General features: G+C 45.1%; 3 protein-coding genes and 1 long non-coding RNA gene across 6 annotated transcripts in view; 2 read left to right on the top strand and 2 right to left on the bottom strand.

Moving 5' to 3' along the window:
• On the top strand, positions 1–6,774 carry LOC135115958 (uncharacterized). 2 transcript variants are annotated; one of them, XM_064033116.1, is made up of 4 exons: positions 1–161; positions 1,414–2,281; positions 3,413–3,670; positions 3,963–6,774. In XM_064033116.1, exons 2-4 carry the CDS (start codon positions 1,414–1,416, stop codon positions 4,259–4,261), a joined length of 1,425 nt encoding a protein of 474 aa, XP_063889186.1. In that variant the 5' UTR covers positions 1–161; the 3' UTR covers positions 4,262–6,774. The 2 variants fall into 2 exon arrangements, with proteins under 2 accessions (XP_063889186.1, XP_063889185.1); XM_064033115.1 differs by lacking the exon at positions 1–161 and adding an exon at positions 514–537.
• A 1,820-nt stretch (positions 6,775–8,594) lies between these two features.
• On the top strand, positions 8,595–13,008 carry LOC135115962 (integumentary mucin A.1-like). Its single transcript, XM_064033125.1, has 5 exons — positions 8,595–8,833; positions 10,236–10,403; positions 10,738–10,939; positions 12,195–12,258; positions 12,506–13,008. The coding sequence occupies exons 1-5, from the start codon at positions 8,750–8,752 to the stop codon at positions 12,624–12,626; spliced, it is 639 nt and encodes a 212-aa protein (XP_063889195.1). The 5' UTR covers positions 8,595–8,749; the 3' UTR covers positions 12,627–13,008.
• Positions 12,594–13,810, bottom strand: LOC135115964 (uncharacterized). The gene is made up of 3 exons (XR_010276119.1): positions 13,711–13,810; positions 13,081–13,264; positions 12,594–12,731 (listed from the first exon to the last, which is right to left on the bottom strand). It is a non-coding gene; the product is annotated as an uncharacterized LOC135115964 (long non-coding RNA).
• Positions 13,811–14,603: 793 nt separating this feature from the next.
• Positions 14,604–17,562, bottom strand: part of LOC135115957 (runt-related transcription factor 3-like) — a 120,510-nt gene continuing 117,551 nt past the window's right edge. For both annotated transcript variants that reach the window (XM_064033113.1, XM_064033112.1), the window contains 2 exons: positions 16,893–17,021; positions 14,604–16,779 (listed from right to left, as the gene is read on the bottom strand). In XM_064033113.1, the coding sequence (XP_063889183.1) occupies positions 16,067–16,779; positions 16,893–17,021 (842 nt within the window). In that variant the 3' untranslated portion in view covers positions 14,604–16,066. The remainder of the gene's footprint in view (positions 16,780–16,892; positions 17,022–17,562) is intronic.

Below are 17,562 nucleotides of genomic sequence, written 5' to 3'. Positions count from 1 at the left end.
ATGGCCAGACGCGGGGTGGGCAAGGTGGGCATAGGGGCAGCGAGTCTCGGTGTAATTATGGCGAGATGTCTTGTGTTGGTGTGGAGTGAATGCCTCTCAAACATGACGAGTTTACCGCTAAAATGGATTAAAAAGGGAAAATATTAACTACCAGGACGAAGGTAAGGGGCGTGAAGCACGGGTGGGGAAGGTGAGGAGCAGGTGCAGGGCAGGTGTGTCAGAATAGCAGGTAGCGCAGGGGTTGGTCTCGGCAGCTTCGGGGCGCCAAGGAGCAGGTGGTTTGGCGTTAAAGGAAAGGGCTATTTTGGCAGGTGAAATCAACGGGGTTTTGTGTTGGATAAGGATACCTGAGGGATAAATTTGTAGGCAGGATACACAGGTGGGCGGGGCGGAGCGGGGGAGAGGCACGGGAGGGGGCGGGATGCATACCTGCCTGACTTACCTGGTCTAGCAGCCTCTCCTCCTCCCCAGATGATCGTTTTCGAATACTTTGACAACAGTTGGCTTCGAAGTACCGAGGGATTGTGAATGAGTAGTGTAAGAAGGCTGGGAGACAATGATTTGGGCGATGTAACTATTACCTGTAATGATGATTATTCGAGATACATCGAGACAATCCCCCTGAAGGTCATTTTAGTTAGTTGAAGGTTTTCCAGTGCTAAATATGGGCTGTTTTCAGTGTCTCCTTTGAAATTTCATTGACTGTCAGTGCTATAATAATTTACTGGATATCTATATTGAAAGGTAACATTCCAGGTAATTTGAAGGCATTGTCTGAAGTTATATATGAATTAGCTTTGGAGAATATAAGAGTATTTGATTAAAACCTCATATAATAAGTAAAATACACCTGACTGGTAATTAACAGCCATTCCCATAAATCACATAGTTAATGAATGTATGAGATATGAAAAATTTGTATTGCAAGACTGTGCTAGATTTAATTAAGAGTTACTAGCATTACACATAATAGTACAACACTACTGAAGATAAGGATATAAACAGAATAATTTGTGGAAAGTGCTGTCAAGGTTGAAGAATGAAGAAATCAGGAATTGAGATGTTAGAGTGAGAGAGATGAAATCCTAACCTAATTTAATACCTATGGTGGGAAAGGATGTTTGTTAATTATGAAAATACTGTGTTTGTGACAAAAATGCTTCTGGAAAATAAAATGCCCTAAAATGCTCTAACAAGCAAAAAAATGTGTAATATTTCTGTGACAAATTTTGAATAGTACCACCATGTTCTCAATAAGCACATTTTTTTTTACCTTGTGTATCACCAAACAGCAAATATACTACAAAAGGCTATTCAACATTCATGTAACACAATTTAGTGTATTAACAACATTCTTCCTTCTAAAAAAAACTAATATTTTGACTATTCCTCTAATAGCTGTGGTTATTTCAGATGGTAGGAAGAGGGTGGTGGGTGCTGGTGTGGACCGTGTGTGCTGGCTGGACAGTGTGTGTGGTGTGTGGAGGGTTGACCTGCCAGCCTGGGCGGGAGTTCTTCAGTGGTCGGCAGGGGCAGTGTGTGCCGTGTACGCGCTGCCATGACCCTCAGGTGGTCGTGGTGCCCTGCTACGTGTATCAGGATGCAGTGTGTGCCCCAGCGGCACAGTTTGTCCCCAACTGGTCGCAGCCCGGTCAGCCCCAGCCCCCCATCACCCTCTCCACATCCCCTGCCCCGCTCGCCAGGGATGCCCGCACCCGTGGCAGACACAAGCCTGGCACTCCAAGTGACAGAAAAGCAGACAAGTCAGAAACAATTTCTGGCATTCAGGGAAAATCTCACGGCAGTAAATCTGCTCCTAGAAAAAACAATATCCGTGTCCAGGATGGTGCCACACTCCTGGCCAAAAATGACTCGAAGAAAAACAATAAACACCCTCGGCACAACCACCGCCACAAACATAGGCAAGAGTTCAGGCCTCAGAACCGGTCTGTTGAGTCACAGACTGAGGAGTCTAAGGTGAACAGTGTAATCCTTCATGAAAAGAGTGGTGCTAACAATACTCTGGACCAGCCGGCCACCAATGACAACACAGGCGTTCTGAGCAGAAACAGTGATGGTATAGAGTCAGCGGTCAGAGATGACAGTAATGGTGCTAATAGTAGTAATAAGACAGAGGAAAGTGACTTGGAGCAGACTGAAGATGGAGGGTGGAAAGAAACGTTTTTCTTTGCCATAATTATTGTCATCAGTGTCTGCCTAGTTGTGGTCACCATTGTCACACTGAGTCACTTGAGGAACAATTTAACACGGCGGAAGCTGAGTAAGTATTCAAACTGTTTCTCTTCAAAGTAGAGCTGTGTAAATGTGATGAATGAGAGCCAATGATGCATTTACTTCACCTGCAGTGTCACTCACTGCACCGAGACATTTTTTGACGAAAGAAACATGCACTTGTTTTTTATTTATAAAACCTCATAAAAAGAGGCATGCATGTTCCAAAATCCAAAAAAGATCTATAATTTGAAGCACCTCTGGTTGTGGGGATTCCAGATAATGTATTCTCAACCTATATAACTTTTCTTGTAATCACTTACCTCATTTATGTTAGTTTGTTGCTGAGCTTTGTATTTAACACCCTAGCTGTGCGTTCACCTGGGCATCATGCATAGAGTACAAATGTGTGGTGACAGGGTAGTCAAGGCTCACTAAAAACCACTTGGTGATCATTTTGGCCTGCTTGGTGATGTGCCAGGTGTGTGTTTGCTTGAGTGTCCTGACAGAGGTTCAATTCTCAGTGACTGCCTCTTCTCTTCTAAATTTCCTATTCCCCTCAGCTATGGTGGTCGTCTTGATCTGATTGGTTATGTGTGAATTGTGTTATCGTGATTTTTCTGATAGGGGTCTAGTCCCTGGCCATTCCTTTTTGTGGTAATCTAAATGAATTTCTTTGTTTTTATGATGCTCATAAAGGGCATTACAGATAGTAATCAACTTTTTCCTTGCCAGCTCTTGTATTATATATTTTTTGTCTAAGCATTTTGTCTAAGCAATATCTTAACATTACTTTCCTAATATAAACATATCTATAATAGTCTTAACAAACTTCTATAGTGGTGGAAGCAAGATTTTGAGTGTGGGCCAGATTTATTTTCTAGTTGCAGTTTTCAAGCCAGCCATTTACAAAAAGTATGTAAATAATACAGTAACTGTAGGACTGATAGCCAAGCTGTGTAATGTATATCATAAAAAGGATGATTTATTCCACCTTCATGAAATCTTCAGTAATGGTCAAATTCCTGTGATGGAAATAGAAGAAAATATAATGAGAAGCATACATCACTGCCTGTACTGAGTGTTAAGTGCAGGCCAGAATATCTTGAATGTTGTTAAGAGGAATCATGGAAGTGCAGACTTATCATAATTCCTGAATGACACATTTATACATTTCCAGAAAGAGTATATGATGGAGTTCCATCTGAAAGCACTGGGGAGGCAAGAGTGATGCAGCAGCTGCTGCCATCAGCACCTAATGGCACAGCCCCTGTGGTGGCCACCAGGGGCACCGTGACCTACATCAGGGCCACCTCAGCCAACTCCACACCCTCTTCCCCCACCATCACCACCACCACTGCCACCATGAGTCTGGAAACTCAGCGAACATCTGGTCAAGTTTACCCAATAAACCCTTTCACCATGGACAGATTACTAGGTGAGGCCACACACTTTACTGCATCAGGAAGGCTTCACTCACTATTATTAGCTACACAGGTTTTCCCTTATCTTGCATACATCTACTTCATAATTTCATCTGCATTGGGCAGTGTTTCTACTGTACTAAATGAGATAAATGATCAAAGATAACAAGCACTAACAGCCCCTCAGGTTTTCCCAGGCTATTTGATGACACTTGTCTTCACTAACCTCTAGTAGCCATTATTCATACTGGATCATACATCACATCTTCCACTTATTTGATTGCTCTTTCCAAACTGACTTTGCAGAACAGCGTAGGGTGCTGGGCCCTGCTTCATCTGTGGACACCAATCTGTACATTGAAAGCTGGCAGCAGCAGGACAGCCAGCCTGCAGGACACTCAGCCCTTGTCACACCCAGCCAGTGCATACCCCTGCGAGGGTCTGTGTCTGCCTGCCCCAGCCCTGCACCTGTTCGGAGCTACCGCACGGGGCCAGCCTCTGCCTCGGCGAGTCCCACAGTGTCTGTCAGAGGGCTGAACATCACCCGAGGACACGTGCGTGGAGGCCTGGCAGTGTTGGGAGGTGGGGGAGGTGGGTGCTCTTGAGGGGGCTTCCTTTGTGACTGTGGGAACCTGTCGACTCAAGACATTCTGGGAATCAGCTCCCTGAAGTGCTGGCTCACTCCCATGTGCTTACTGTGAAGGTGCTACAATATGGTGATGACGCAGCATGTTACAGTGGCATCCTGGCTGCTGGCACTGAACACTCATGCATGTCCCCGTGCCATGTTTGTATAAGTTTAGCAATGCATGGTGAACTTGGTAAGGAAGAATGGTTCTTGCAAAGTGATGTTTGAACAAATATTTTTTCCTGCTTATTATAACATCAGCACTGTGGAAAGACAAGCAAAGTAATAATACATTCCATCTCATTAAGATTTTGATATATTGTACAATACAAGATTAGTTTAACAAACTGTTGTAACTCTGTATATATGTATACTACTATATTTATGAGATGTATATAGACAACAAATTTGTGTGCCAGTCTTTTGATAATTCATTGAATGAAAACATGTCTGCAATCAGCTCAAGTTGAAGGCTAGCTCTGTGCTGCTCAAGAGTCAGTTTGTAGGTAAACCTCAGAGGAAAACAGCTCGTCCTGAGAATCAGAACGAACATGTATGACTTCTTACTGACTTTAATGGGTATACATGTTCTTAAGTGCCATATTGGGTGTTCCCAAGCTGACATTGTGTGCCATACTGTTTTAGTGAAGTGTTGGAAGGTGCTTAATGTAACATGAACAAGAGTAATGTTAATGAACAAAATCTTCAAAGGAGATATTTCTTCTCATCCACTGACATCTGCGTACACCTGATATTCACCCGGTAATGAAGATGAGGCTACTGGCTGAGGCGTGCCACCACACACGGACTCTGAATCACTGCTGCTCAGACCGTCTGTGTTTGGTGTCTGCCTCCAAGATTTGTACACACTGCCATTACCATGACTAAAATAAAACCCATTATTTATGAAAATTCACATTATCAACATCACCATCATCATCACCACTACAATCACCTCAATCATCATCATCATCATCATCATTGTAATTTTCAGAGGTCAGCCTGTTGTCATCTGGTGACAGGTCCTAAAGCAGCTTGTCTGTCAAGTGCTTTGTTTCCCTGTTCTGCTCTCAGGCCCTCACATCTTCCTAGGTATACACTACCTACAAATACAGTAAAATCCCTCTTATCCGGCATCAACGAGACCGCCGACATGCAGGATACTTGAATAGAAGTGAAATTATGTCCACAATCACCACCCTATACTCACGCATCTTACCATAACAAAGATCAGCTGATCTGAGCAGCTGCTTAAGTGTTAAGCACAACACGCTTCCTCTTTTCTACAACTTTAGGCATGATGAAGGCGTCAGGCGATAAACTGCACACGCAGGACTGTCACTGAGTAAACAGTGCAGTGGGGGCTGCGGGTGGCGCGAAGCAGTGCGCTCTGGTGGCGAGGGGACAAAGTATGCCTCGCGCGGGAATTTTAATAGATTTTATGAGTACACATTGATTTTTTATTGATTTTAAGGCTCGGGGAAAAATGTGCCGGATACTCGAATGCCGGATGAGAGGGATTTTACTGTATTGCTTTTCTCTGGAAAATAATTAACATACTTCATCCAGTTATTTTTATCACTTCAGCATTGCCAAACTAATGTAATCTACTCATCCTCATCACCTCACCCATGACTCACTCCCAAGTCTGCACCTTAACGCCTCACCCCCGGGCCGCCGCTCACTGTAGCTTAGCTCATCCACATCGCCGTGCCTCAGCACCTCTCCCGGCCTCTTGACTTGCTTCCCTCCCACGAAATGTGGTTCACCTTTCATGAGGCAGGGAACTACCACTGATTTATAAAAATATTACCTCTGAACATGTCCCATCCTTTCACAACTCTTGTCCAAGAGTTTAAAGAAAAGTTTCCAGTGATGTTGAGTATGAATTTAGTAGAACACATTTATAGGTTGACATCTTATGATGACATTTAGTCTGAGAGATGGATGTCTGTCAGTATACAACTGATGTGCAGCTACGCTTTCTTCTAAGTTACTTGTGATGCTGATGTGAAGCAACTTGCTGCCTCAAATATCAACACTGAAGGTTGTTCTTAGCCCTTTGAAAACTCCAGCCTTGAAAATAATGTTGATGTTACAAGTATTTTTCTACCTTGATACTATATATATATTTTTTTCAGTAGTGGTTCAGTCATAGCACTTAAGATAGAATTTTTATATGAATCTTATGCAATAATATGTCTTTATTTACTGAGGGAGAGAATTTGCTCATTAAATGTAATCAAATTACCTGGTTTAAGTATGCTACATGATGTTACATTCCCTAGTCACATGTACCTCTAGAAGTAGACACTGATTACTGTAGTAGATTCAAGAGAACTCCACCTAATTAGTTTTTGTACTTAGGTAATAAAATATTTTGGCTATTAACAAATCTGTATGAAAAACTCAGTATGTATTTTGATGACAAAGTATTATATCTGTATTGACTGACAAGTATTAGAGGCATAAAAGTGTTATTGGCTCCCAGCACTGCTCTTCCCTCCCCTCCTCAACTCTGAAGCAAGCTTGAACCACACAGCTGTGTATCTGTGGAGTGTTCTGGGGCCAGCTGTTCTGGGGCTCAAAGTAAATTTTTGCAGTGGTGATGTTTCAATCATCAGAACAAAAAATGGGAATACACTTTTAAATAAGGGAAGTATTGGCAAATCCCTTTTAAATCTGACAGTGTGCACTGAAGATTATGTTTGTAACCCATGCAGTGAGGTGGGGCAGGGTTGGGGGGTGACACCTGGCGTGGGTGCTCTGGTCATCCTCTCAGTGAGGACAGGGTGAAAGAAATCTTGGTAAGCTACACATGATTACCAAGACCTGTGAAAATGTATGGTATTCTTCATGTAATTAGCCATTTTGTTCTTTCATTGATAAATTATTGCTCAGATTTTTACTTTATTTTATTTTATTTTATTGCATGCAGCAAAATCCAAACACATGTTCAGTGACAAACTTTTCTTTTTATGTGTAACTTCTACTTGTTATCTAGATGAAACTTACATATCACTTATATGCAATCAAAGTTGAATCTCGCATCTGAACTTGTATTTTTCACAAAATGTAAGAATAAAGTTTTTATTTCAGTGTTCAGAATGTCTCAGTCCAGTACTGATGAAAGAGTTATTGTAAATACAAACTTGTCTTTTTCTATGGGATCAACAATTTTGACCAATGAATTCAACATGTATCAATGAGTCAAGAAGCGGACACTAGTAAGAGCTTTGTCCTTGAGGAAAACTATGGAATATTTAATACCTTAATATTACTGATGAGAGGCAACAACCAGTCTGCATAAGTCATAAACTACAATAACAAGACTTCATGACACGAGAACGTTAATTATCTCTTTGAAACCGTTTGTAGATTTTCTTATCTTCCCTTCCCTTATTAAGTTCCTTGCTGTGTGTTTATGTGTGTGCTGGGATACGGCGTGATAGTTGTGGTGGTAGTGGTGGTGATGGATCTTGCACCTGGCCATTCTACCACAAGCCACACCCCAGCCATGGTGAGTGCCCCCTTCACGTCTCTCACTGCCTCACATTCATACACTCGCCACACTCACATATTCACCAGCCACTCATACACTCACCACTCACACTCATCACCCACTCACACACTCACCACTCCCAGTCATTATTTCAAATTTAGTATAATGCATATATATTACTTATTTAATTTACGTGACTCTCTCTCAATACATAAATGCTCTTGCTCTTACGCCTCCAATGACTCCCCTTCCTTTTAGTGGTGGACATAAACAGTCGCAAGGCCAAAAATAAAAGGATAATTGGCAACAACAAGATAAGACTAACTACAATATTGACGGCAGAGGAGGGAGGTAGAAGAGCGGGAAGAAGACTCTGGGTGGTGTGTGGGTGAAGCGGAAGGGGGTTAGAGGACCTTGATTGTTATTTATGTGTCAACAACTGGAGAGGGGAAGAAGGAAGAAAAATATAATTCTCTTTCTAAGCGGATATTAAGTTTGTTATGTCCTTGACACACACACACACACACACACACACACACAAAGCAGGTGGTCCGCAGGTGGGATGATGGTTGAGAAAAAAAGGGAAATAAGTAAAAAGGAAAATGATAATAAAGAAAGATTAGAAGAGAAAATTGAAAAAAAAAATTAAAAGTAAAGAAGACATTAAAAAGAAAAAAAAAAGGGAAAAGAAAAAAAAGATTAAAGAGAGAGAAAGAAATTAAAGAGGGAAAGAAATAATTAAAAAGAAAAAAAATATATAAAGGAGATAAATGATAAAAAAAAAAAAAATAGAAAAAAGAGAGAGAGAGAAAGAAAAATCTGACGCTACACGAAACTTCAGGTAACTTCTGGTAACAATAACATGTAAAACCTGCGTTACAGGAAATTTCGGTAAAGGTGTTGGTGGTGGCAGCGGTGGCGGCGACGCTGAAAGAGGCGACAGGGAATATAAGCGGTGGTAGCATGCGGTACGACTTAGCAGGTAAAGGTGTCTCTCTCCCAGATCACCTGGTGTGGAGAAACGTTATGGTGCGGTCTAATATCCAGGTAAGATCAGGTAATGTGTTATTTCGTTACCTGTTCTTCGTTATTTTATAATTTATTTTCGACTTTCTTTGCTTTGCTGTGAAATTCTGGTCGTATTGTTTGTTACTTGTTAATTTGTTCTTGATATATTTTTTTCTCTTTGTTTTGGTTCATGTAGTGATTATTTTGTTACCTGTCCTGTTATTTTCGTTTTCAATCTTCATTCCTTCTTTATGAAATTCTGGTCTCATTGCTTGTTTAATTAATTATTTATTATTTATTTATTTATTTTTTCAGTTCAGGTGGCGTGTAATTTTTTTCCTATCTATTCTTTGTTACTTTTTACTTTTAACCTTCGTTCTTTACTGACGCTGATTGTTTTGTGAAGTTTTCGTTTCACTATTTCTTTATTTGCTTTCTTAACTTTTTCTTACTCTTAAACTTAAATCTTGTTCTTAATCTTCAGGAAATAACACATTCGAATGACGGAGCACGTCCCTCGTCACCCTCACCAATTCCTTCTACCTCTGTGCGATATCGTTACTCTAATACCAATGACGAAATAATAAATACTTATCTTGTAACTTCTTTCTACATCTCTTCATCTTTTTCTCTTCTTCAGCTGACTCATGTACCTCCTTCGCCCCCTCCCCGACAGCTGCTCTTCTCATTCTCTCCTCTTCTCTATTTTTTTTTCCCTCTCAAGTTCTCTCACCATGACTACTTTTTCTTTAGTCTTCGTGTTTTATATCTTGATCTCCTTCCGGTGGTTTTCTTTTTAAAATTTCCCTCTCTTTTCGTACTGCTTTTCCTCCACTTCTTATTACGAGTATTACCGCTAATGTAACGTAAGATAATGCTACAACTTTTCCTTTTTTTTCTTTTCGTTTTCTTTCCCCCCCCCCTCTTTCCTTTCCGCCTACTACTCCTGTTTCCTGCTGACGTCTACCTACTAGTACCTCTTCCACTTGAGCTACTTTGTTTCCTGTCCAAGCTAATCCTTATCTCATCATCCCATCGGTAATATTCAATCACTAGACACAAATTCTAACGTATAAACCTTCCACTTCGTAAAGCCCTTTTTTCTCAGTCTTGCAAAACCAGGTGCTTCTGTCCAACGTAGCTTTCATCTCATCATCGCTTCGCTACTTTTAAGTCACACACACAAAAAAAAAAAAAAAAAAAAACTAGAAATTAAGAATCCCAATTACTAATGCTCTTTCTTCAGCCTTGTGATTTCCCTGTACCAGAAAGAGCTGCGCAAAACCAAATCTTCTTATCCAACTTAATTTTTATCTCGCCATCACTTCGATACTGTAAAATATAAAAATCCTACTCGTTTACTCCGCATTGAAGTGAAATTTCATCTTTAGTAAGCCTTACGGGAAAATATGGCTGTTTTGACGTTAAATCTCTTCTTTAGTGCGCCTTTCGAGCGAACATAGCTGGGGTGACGGCATTTGGGGCAGTGACGGGAGGCGAGGTACCAGCTGAGGGAGTCCCGTGTGTGATGGCCTACCCTGACGCAGCCTCTCCCTCCCTGGACACCCTCCTGGCCGCTCCTGACACACACGCCGTCTGGATGATACAGGTCTGGTGTCTTATCAATTAGTTGTATTTCCTTACGTGCAAATGAACCTGAATAACTCACAGTTTGGGTGATTGAAGTCTGTTATGCAATGGTTATGTTTCCTTACGTGACAAGGGGGATGAATGAATAAGTTGTTTTGTCCCTGGAAAAGTTGACTGAAAATGTGCTTTTTTTTTTTCTTGTTGCTGTGCTTCGTATAATGTTTAGTGAATGGAATACAGTCTTGTGGTGAAGTGTACTGAATGTTTAAGCATTCAGTTACGTTGTTATTCATTGCAATTTTGTGTATTTGTTTATTTTTATTTTGTTTATTAATTTTTCTCTTTCTTCTTAGACTGAACTTCCGGCCCTGGGCTTAGATGACACCACCACCACCGCCGCCACTACTCCTACCACCTCTACTATTCCTCTCACTACACCCACTACAGCTATTCCCTCTGCAACTATCCCTACTACTCCCTCTCCTTCTACTACTACCTCTACCACTACAACAACCTCCACAAGTACAACCACAAGTACAACAGTGAGCTCTTCGTGTAAGTTAACAGTAACAAGAGATGAGTTTGTAAAGGTTAGGATCACAGTCATCGATACACAACACTACTGTATACGCCGAACCACAAAGCTGTTAACACGACACGAGCTTTGAAAGAGTACACAAATATTCACGGCTAGAGATGATGGAGAGGCATACGGATATTAATGGGACTGTCACGTGTAGGCCTACTGGCTTTTCACAGCTTACGTTATGCTCATGTACTTAATTTACTCAACAAAAGGTGCAAGGGTGGAGAAAGGGTGAACATTTAAAGGTCCAGACAGTTCGATCGATTAGTATATTTTCATCCGCATACATTCCTTTTTGGCTTCTTTTCTTTAGGGATTAGCACCTCAGTGGACCTTTTCTTCATAAAAAAAAAAAAACTATCCTTGGCCAGAACCTCTCACAAAAAAAAAAAAAAAAAAAAAATCCTGCTAGAAGTTCCTATTAAAATTACAATTCAGAAATACGGCGCTCAATCTTGAGAACCCAAAGAAGTCGAGGGTTTGAATTACAAGGAAGTGACACGTAAAGTGATCGTTGTGTAAATAATGACCTGATACTGTGTAGAGTTTGTCTGGTATTGATGACTTAGTGCTTCTATATGACCGCGCCAGACCCCAAACTTGCATTGCATTATGGTGAAGAGTTTGTCTGGCACCGATGAATGAGTATATATGACCGCAAATATCACCGCCTCAGACCCTGTAGTTATCACCCAGTTATCATTCGGCGTCTGTGTGTCGTGTCTCCACTGGTGAATAGTCCCTAGATTGCTCGTAAAGGAGACGCCACCCAAACACCGCTGTTAGATTCGGAACCTGAGTCGAGCAGGATTGAGATTTGCCTCGTGACGGAGTATCGGATGAATCACAGAAGAAAGTGTACATAGTTAACGTAGAGAAATGAAAGGAAGAAAGAATGAAAGAAAAGAAGGAAGGAAGGAAGGAAGGAAGGAAGGAAGGAAAGAAAGGAACAAAGGAGGAGAGAGAGAGAGAGAGAGAGAGAGAGAGAGAGAGAGAGAGAGAGAGTCCACTTTGAGACATCTTTCCTTATCCTAGAGCCATCTCCAAACATCATACTGACTAGAAATGGTAAAAATCTATTAATTTTTATCCCTTTCTTTTTTGTACACGTTTATAAAGATTCCATACATTGCTTTTAGTGTTGTGAAAAGTTGCATGCTGCAGTAGAAGTGTATATAAAATCTGCTAAGTTTTTTCCATCCTCTCCCATCACCCTTCCGCCAGTCGCTGAAGGAGACTCGTGCAGCAGTGAGGGCGCCTACTACCCCGACCAGGTGCAGTGCAATAGGCAAGTACCCGACCACTCCTACTAAAGCAACTACACATGAATCAGCTGCCTAGTCACCCACTCATACATGCTCCTCAGTAAAAGCTGTCCGTTCTCTAATACTAGTAGTAAATGTAGTGAAATGAAGTGATTGAAGTATTTATTGCCTAGCGCCACAACAACTAAGGTCATATGGCGCCGAATTATACTCTCTGTCATCCGTATAGAGAGACCACAAGGCTCAGTAACGCTTCCTTTCCTTCCACAGCTTCCTGCGGTGTGACCAGGGGATCATCGTCAAATTCCAGTGTTCTGGGGATCTGCATTGGTTCCAGTCCCTCCTCACGTGTAACTATCCCGATTCAGCCAACTGTGTGGATGATGACTAAGTGATGACTCCTGGAGGGCGCCTCGCCACCACGCCCCTTACTGCCAGAATATGCTACACGCCTCTTGTATAGACTTTGCTTAGTGGTGTGGTGACATGCGAGCTCCTGCACATCGGAAGAGGAGTGTGACCAGATCCTACATCTGCCCAAACAATGTCCAGAGATTTATATTGAACTGGTAGTCAAAACTGAGCCGTGGAATGTAATTTCTAATAATCAATGTAAAGATGAATTTACAAGCTGAATTTCAAAATGCGAGGCTTTCACAGAACAAGACCACATAATAAAACAAGAGCCAGGTGTACTGCTAATCATTTCCAGAATAAAACGAGAGGCAGGTGTACTGCTGATCATTTCCAAAGTAAATTCCTGTGTCCGGAAATATACTCGTATCTGGTATTATTGATCACCTATAATTATGGTTGGATTAACTTCACCACGATTTACAACATACCTTGGTAAGTACATGACGTGTAAACCTTTACAGAGAGGCCTAACTCTTCGAGACACGCCATCAGTGTTTCGGAGCGCTTCAAATCATTCCACCTTAATATATTTGTCTCGTGGCTTTGTCCCGTCCACGGCAGGAAGGTGTCCACGCGTCACGATGACCAGAACCCAATCACCATCCATCACCACTACCAGGGCAAATATTGGTACTGTAGTATTAGTTCCATTCCTGTCCACACCGTACAATACTGAAAATAATAGTTTACCTCTCCGCCTGACAGACCTATACTACACAGCGAATGTCCTACGCTGCTCTCTTCACACCACTGCTACCAGGGTTTCTCTCTTTACTTTATTCTAAGCTAATATTACAAGCAGGCATAATTGCACTTAGATACATTATGATTTGCTTAAATTTCGCTGTGTGTGTGTGTGTGTGTGTGTGTGTGTGCGCGCAACACGCTACCTTCTTAACATGGCTACTCTTTTATCATATTCTGATGGAGTGGACTGTGTTTAGCTACCTGTACTGGGTTGCCATTGGCGACCATGGATCTCCTCCACCTTCCTCAGTCATCTGCCAGTCTGACCAGGTATAGCCTTACATCTAAAAAGACGGGTACATTATTCTCACCTTCATAAGCTGGTGTTGATAAAAGCCAAAGGAGAGTATCCACAGCAGCACAGCTCCACTTAAGATCGTCTTCTTCGTGCAGTCTTTCACCCGCCAGCCGCCACTTAATCTAGCTTGCGCATGCGCGGGCGATTGGACCGGGATGCAGCTTCATTGGCTGCACTAATTGTTATTCAAATTTATCGTTTTTACATTTTCGTATGCTCGTATATACGAAGTAGAATGAAAGGTTTGTATGTGGATTAAAATACCATTTCCCTTGACTGAGGTGGATAGTGGTGAGTGTACGGGTATTTTACCTTGAATTGAGTTAATTAGTTATACCATTTAAATACCTATTCTTTTTACTGTGCGGAATGCGGTCTGAACGCACGCCGCCTTCACTTGTGTCAGGAACCACCCGCCATCTTGTCCCGGATGATGCAGGAATACTTACGGATTTGTTTAGAAGTCATAAACCTAGACTCTTTTTCCTTGCCATGGAGTGTGCTGATCAACTGTATTATGAAGTGTAACTGTGTTTTGCTTCGTGAAGAGAATGCGGACAAGTGGCAATGGCATGTCACCCATCCAGTGTTGTGTTCTTGATGGCAGGTGACGTGGATCCTGAGCCCCGCCTGTCGCTGCTTGTTGATGCCCTTTGGCAACACCCGCCTGTCTCCTGTTCATACTGATTGCGAGGTGTTCGGTGTGCTGGCAGACGTGCATGGTAGAGTGTTATTCCAATGACTGTGTGCATTCCAAGCACTGTGCGATGCCTGACGCAGCCACGTGCGTTGGTATTGAGAGACTGCTTACTTACCTCCGCGCTGCGCGCTGGGCAGTGTGACGCGACCCTAATGCAGTGTAGATTTCACTCGTCGATTGCAATGGATTACGAGCAAATAAAGTCATATAAAATGTAGCTTTATTGAGAACTTGTGGCCTACAGGTAGCGACACAGTACACGGCGGCTGAGCTATGTACAACAGTACGGGAGGCGGTGCTCCCCTCTGGCGGCGACGTTTGCACTACACTGACTCGTGATGCAGACACTACACTCTGACCCGGCAGGTTGTTGCTGCTGCTGCTGCTGCTGCTGCTGCCGCTGCTCCAGCTGGGCGTCTGCGTCAGGAGATTCGCGGCGCCCGGCCACTGAGGTAATGCTGAGATCGCGACAAGGTTACCCCGTGTGTGCAGGAACCTCTGGTTTGAGCGGCGCCGTGTCAAGGGCAGGGGGGCGCGGCGGCCTTCACGGGGCAGCGGTGAGGTGGTGGAGGCGGTCGCCCCCTGCGTGGCCGGGCGCAGGGTAATGCAGGCAGCACGTGGCCTCACGCCACACACGGGCGGTGCTTCCCTACAGCCTATAGGAACAATCAAATGTATATAACAAAATATTTAACCAGTCAAGAACTCTTAAGCTGACCTTGAGCGAGGATTTATACAGTCCACTATGAGATTACAGCGGCTCCCACCACTACACTCCCGGCTGGCGCCCGACGCGGGGCGCGGCGCCCTCGCGGGAACTGTCGGGCGTCCGCGGCCAGGCGCGGGCGGCAAGTTTGAGCAGTGACGGCGGCCTCACCTGGTGACACCGGAGGGAACTTGTACTGCTGCGGAGTGCGCCTCAAGCCCCACTCCGCCACACACACACACACACACACACACACACACACACACACACACACACACACACACACACACACACACACACACACACACACATACACCTTACTATCTCTATTCTGCCTCCGAGGGGCTGCTGCTGCTGCTGCTGCTCGAAGCTAAATATCCACGTTACCGTTGCATGAGAGTAAAATCTGAATATTTAATATCCAGAATACACTCAAGAGTTTAGTCGCTGACTCGCCCGTGTCTCTCCCTTCCCAGGGGGCGAGCGCCGCGCCTCGGTGGTGGCGCCTTCTGGGGCGACAAGGGAGACCACAGGCACTCGCTGTGCTGGCGTGTATCTGACTCAATCATCTCTGCCACCGCCTGTGTGGATCCCGAGGCAAGTGTTGAGCTGCCGCGGGGAAGACCGGGGAAAGGAATACCTTCCGGAGGGACAGCTGGGCAGCCCAGCCCAGGGCCGGGGCCTGAGGACGGCAAAACCTCCAGGGCGGCGACCACCCTTCACCTCTTGTACTTTACATTGTAAAGAATTATAACACACACACACACACACACACACACACACACACACACACACACACACACACACCAAGCATGTAGACCATCAACATATGGCAGGAGGTCAATCGAAGAATTACAGGTCAACTCTTTATCATCATCAATAAATTAGCCGACAGTCATGGAATCTGCCATCCACTTTCCTAAATGCATCAGTTTCCCAGCTCCCGCGGGCGTCGGGCGGGCGCTAGTATGGCCGCCACACCGAGGGATCGTTGGGCGAGGGGCCGCCCGCGCGGGTGCCATTGCTCATATAGCGATCGTGGGGGTGCACGCCGTGCAAGCTGTCATCGGGCGTCATATGGGCGGCCATCATGCCCTGGTGAGGCGCGGGAGTGCTGGTGCCGGCGCTGGACATGTCACGGAAGCCGTCGTGGCGGCCGTAGTCCCGTTGGCCGCCCGTGTTGGCGGCGGGGTACTGCTCGGGCGTGGGCTGGCGCGGGTCGAGCAGGGACAGCTGGCCCTGCTGCGGGTACAGGTGCGGGTAGAGCAGGGATACGCTGGGGGACAGGTATCCCTGGGCCGTGGTGGTGGCGGTGTAGTAGCCGCTGCCCAGGTACCCCGGGTAGCTGCCGGCCCCGCCGCCCACTGTGCCTGCTGCCGCTGCTGCCGCCGCGATCACCCCGCCGCCCGTGCCGCCTGTCGATGAAGACGCGCCCGCCAGCAGGCCGCCCACAGCAGAGGGCGTAGCAGCGGCGTTAGCAGTGGTTGCCGGTGGTGTGTAGGGAGCGCAGGTGATGTCCTGGCGTGGGTCTGTGGGTGCGGCCTGAGCGGCGTGGCGCGGATCAGGCGAGGAGTAGCGCGCCAGCATATAGTCGTGGCGGGGCGGCGAGTGCGGCGCCTGCAGGGAGCCTAGCCCCTCGTAGTCACCTCCGGAGCTCGGCGAGTTCTCCACCACACCTGCAACACACCACACACGTCACACCTCACCCTGATTCATGACTCACCACCAGGAGTCTGGCACTCTGAACACTGAACACTGAGCCTCAGAGTCACACGGAGCCTCCACTTACCTGAGGAAAGGTGAGACGATCCAGAGTCGAGAGGAGTGACTTGCTGGGAGATGTCACTCGTGTAGCCCAGAGTTTGAGGCGATGAAAATCCGCTCTGCAGAGTCGAGGAGTTGCCTCCCGCCAAACCACCTGAGGGAGGAGAGCGGCAGTCAGTACAGGGTTGAGGAAGAGAAGCAGCCACGTAGTACTGTACGTGTGCCGCTGACTGAACGATGCAGTGAATCCTGTGAAGTGGAAGAGGCGCGGCGCCAGGCCAGGGACAACACAGCCACAGGCGGGTCATCCCTGGCAGGCACCTGTGTATCGACACGCTCACGTTTGTGTGGAAAGGAGAGAGGGGAAAAAATGTAGTAAGGAAATTGCGATTTTCCTGCAAAGTATAGCCTAGGCCGCAGTGATAAAATCCCGAGACAGGGACGGGAAAGAAAGCGATTGTGTTTTATTGCAGAATTAAGGAAGCTTGGGAAAAGCTGTGTGGCTAATAACGGCCTGTCCGCGGTGACAAATACACTAATGAGCCGAGGAGGGGACCGCCCCGCGCCGCCGCAACACAATGGCAGGCCGCGCATCACCCCGCTTCCCCTCCACGCCCCGAGCTGCCTGCTTGCCTGCCCTGGCCTGCCCTGCCCTGCCCTGCCTCGCCCTGGCTTATCTCCCCTGTCTTGGCCTG

This window comes from Scylla paramamosain, chromosome 30, assembly GCF_035594125.1.
Source record: "Scylla paramamosain isolate STU-SP2022 chromosome 30, ASM3559412v1, whole genome shotgun sequence".
NCBI lineage: Eukaryota > Metazoa > Arthropoda > Malacostraca > Decapoda > Portunidae > Scylla > Scylla paramamosain.
The sequence above is the reverse complement of the archived record's forward strand: the minus strand, read 5'-3'. Positions and strand labels throughout refer to the sequence as shown.

Coding starts and splice junctions, on each gene's coding strand:
- LOC135115958 (XM_064033115.1), top strand. Junction 2,282..3,412: donor TTTAACACGGCGGAAGCTGA/GTAAGTATTCAA, acceptor ATACATTTCCAG/AAAGAGTATATGATGGAGTT. Junction 3,671..3,962: donor CACCATGGACAGATTACTAG/GTGAGGCCACAC, acceptor CTGACTTTGCAG/AACAGCGTAGGGTGCTGGGC.
- LOC135115962 (XM_064033125.1), top strand. CDS start 8,750: ATGCGGTACGACTTAGCAGGTAAAGGTGTCTCTCTCCCAGATCACCTG. Junction 10,404..10,737: donor ACGCCGTCTGGATGATACAG/GTCTGGTGTCTT, acceptor CTTTCTTCTTAG/ACTGAACTTCCGGCCCTGGG. Junction 10,940..12,194: donor TACAACAGTGAGCTCTTCGT/GTAAGTTAACAG, acceptor CCCTTCCGCCAG/TCGCTGAAGGAGACTCGTGC.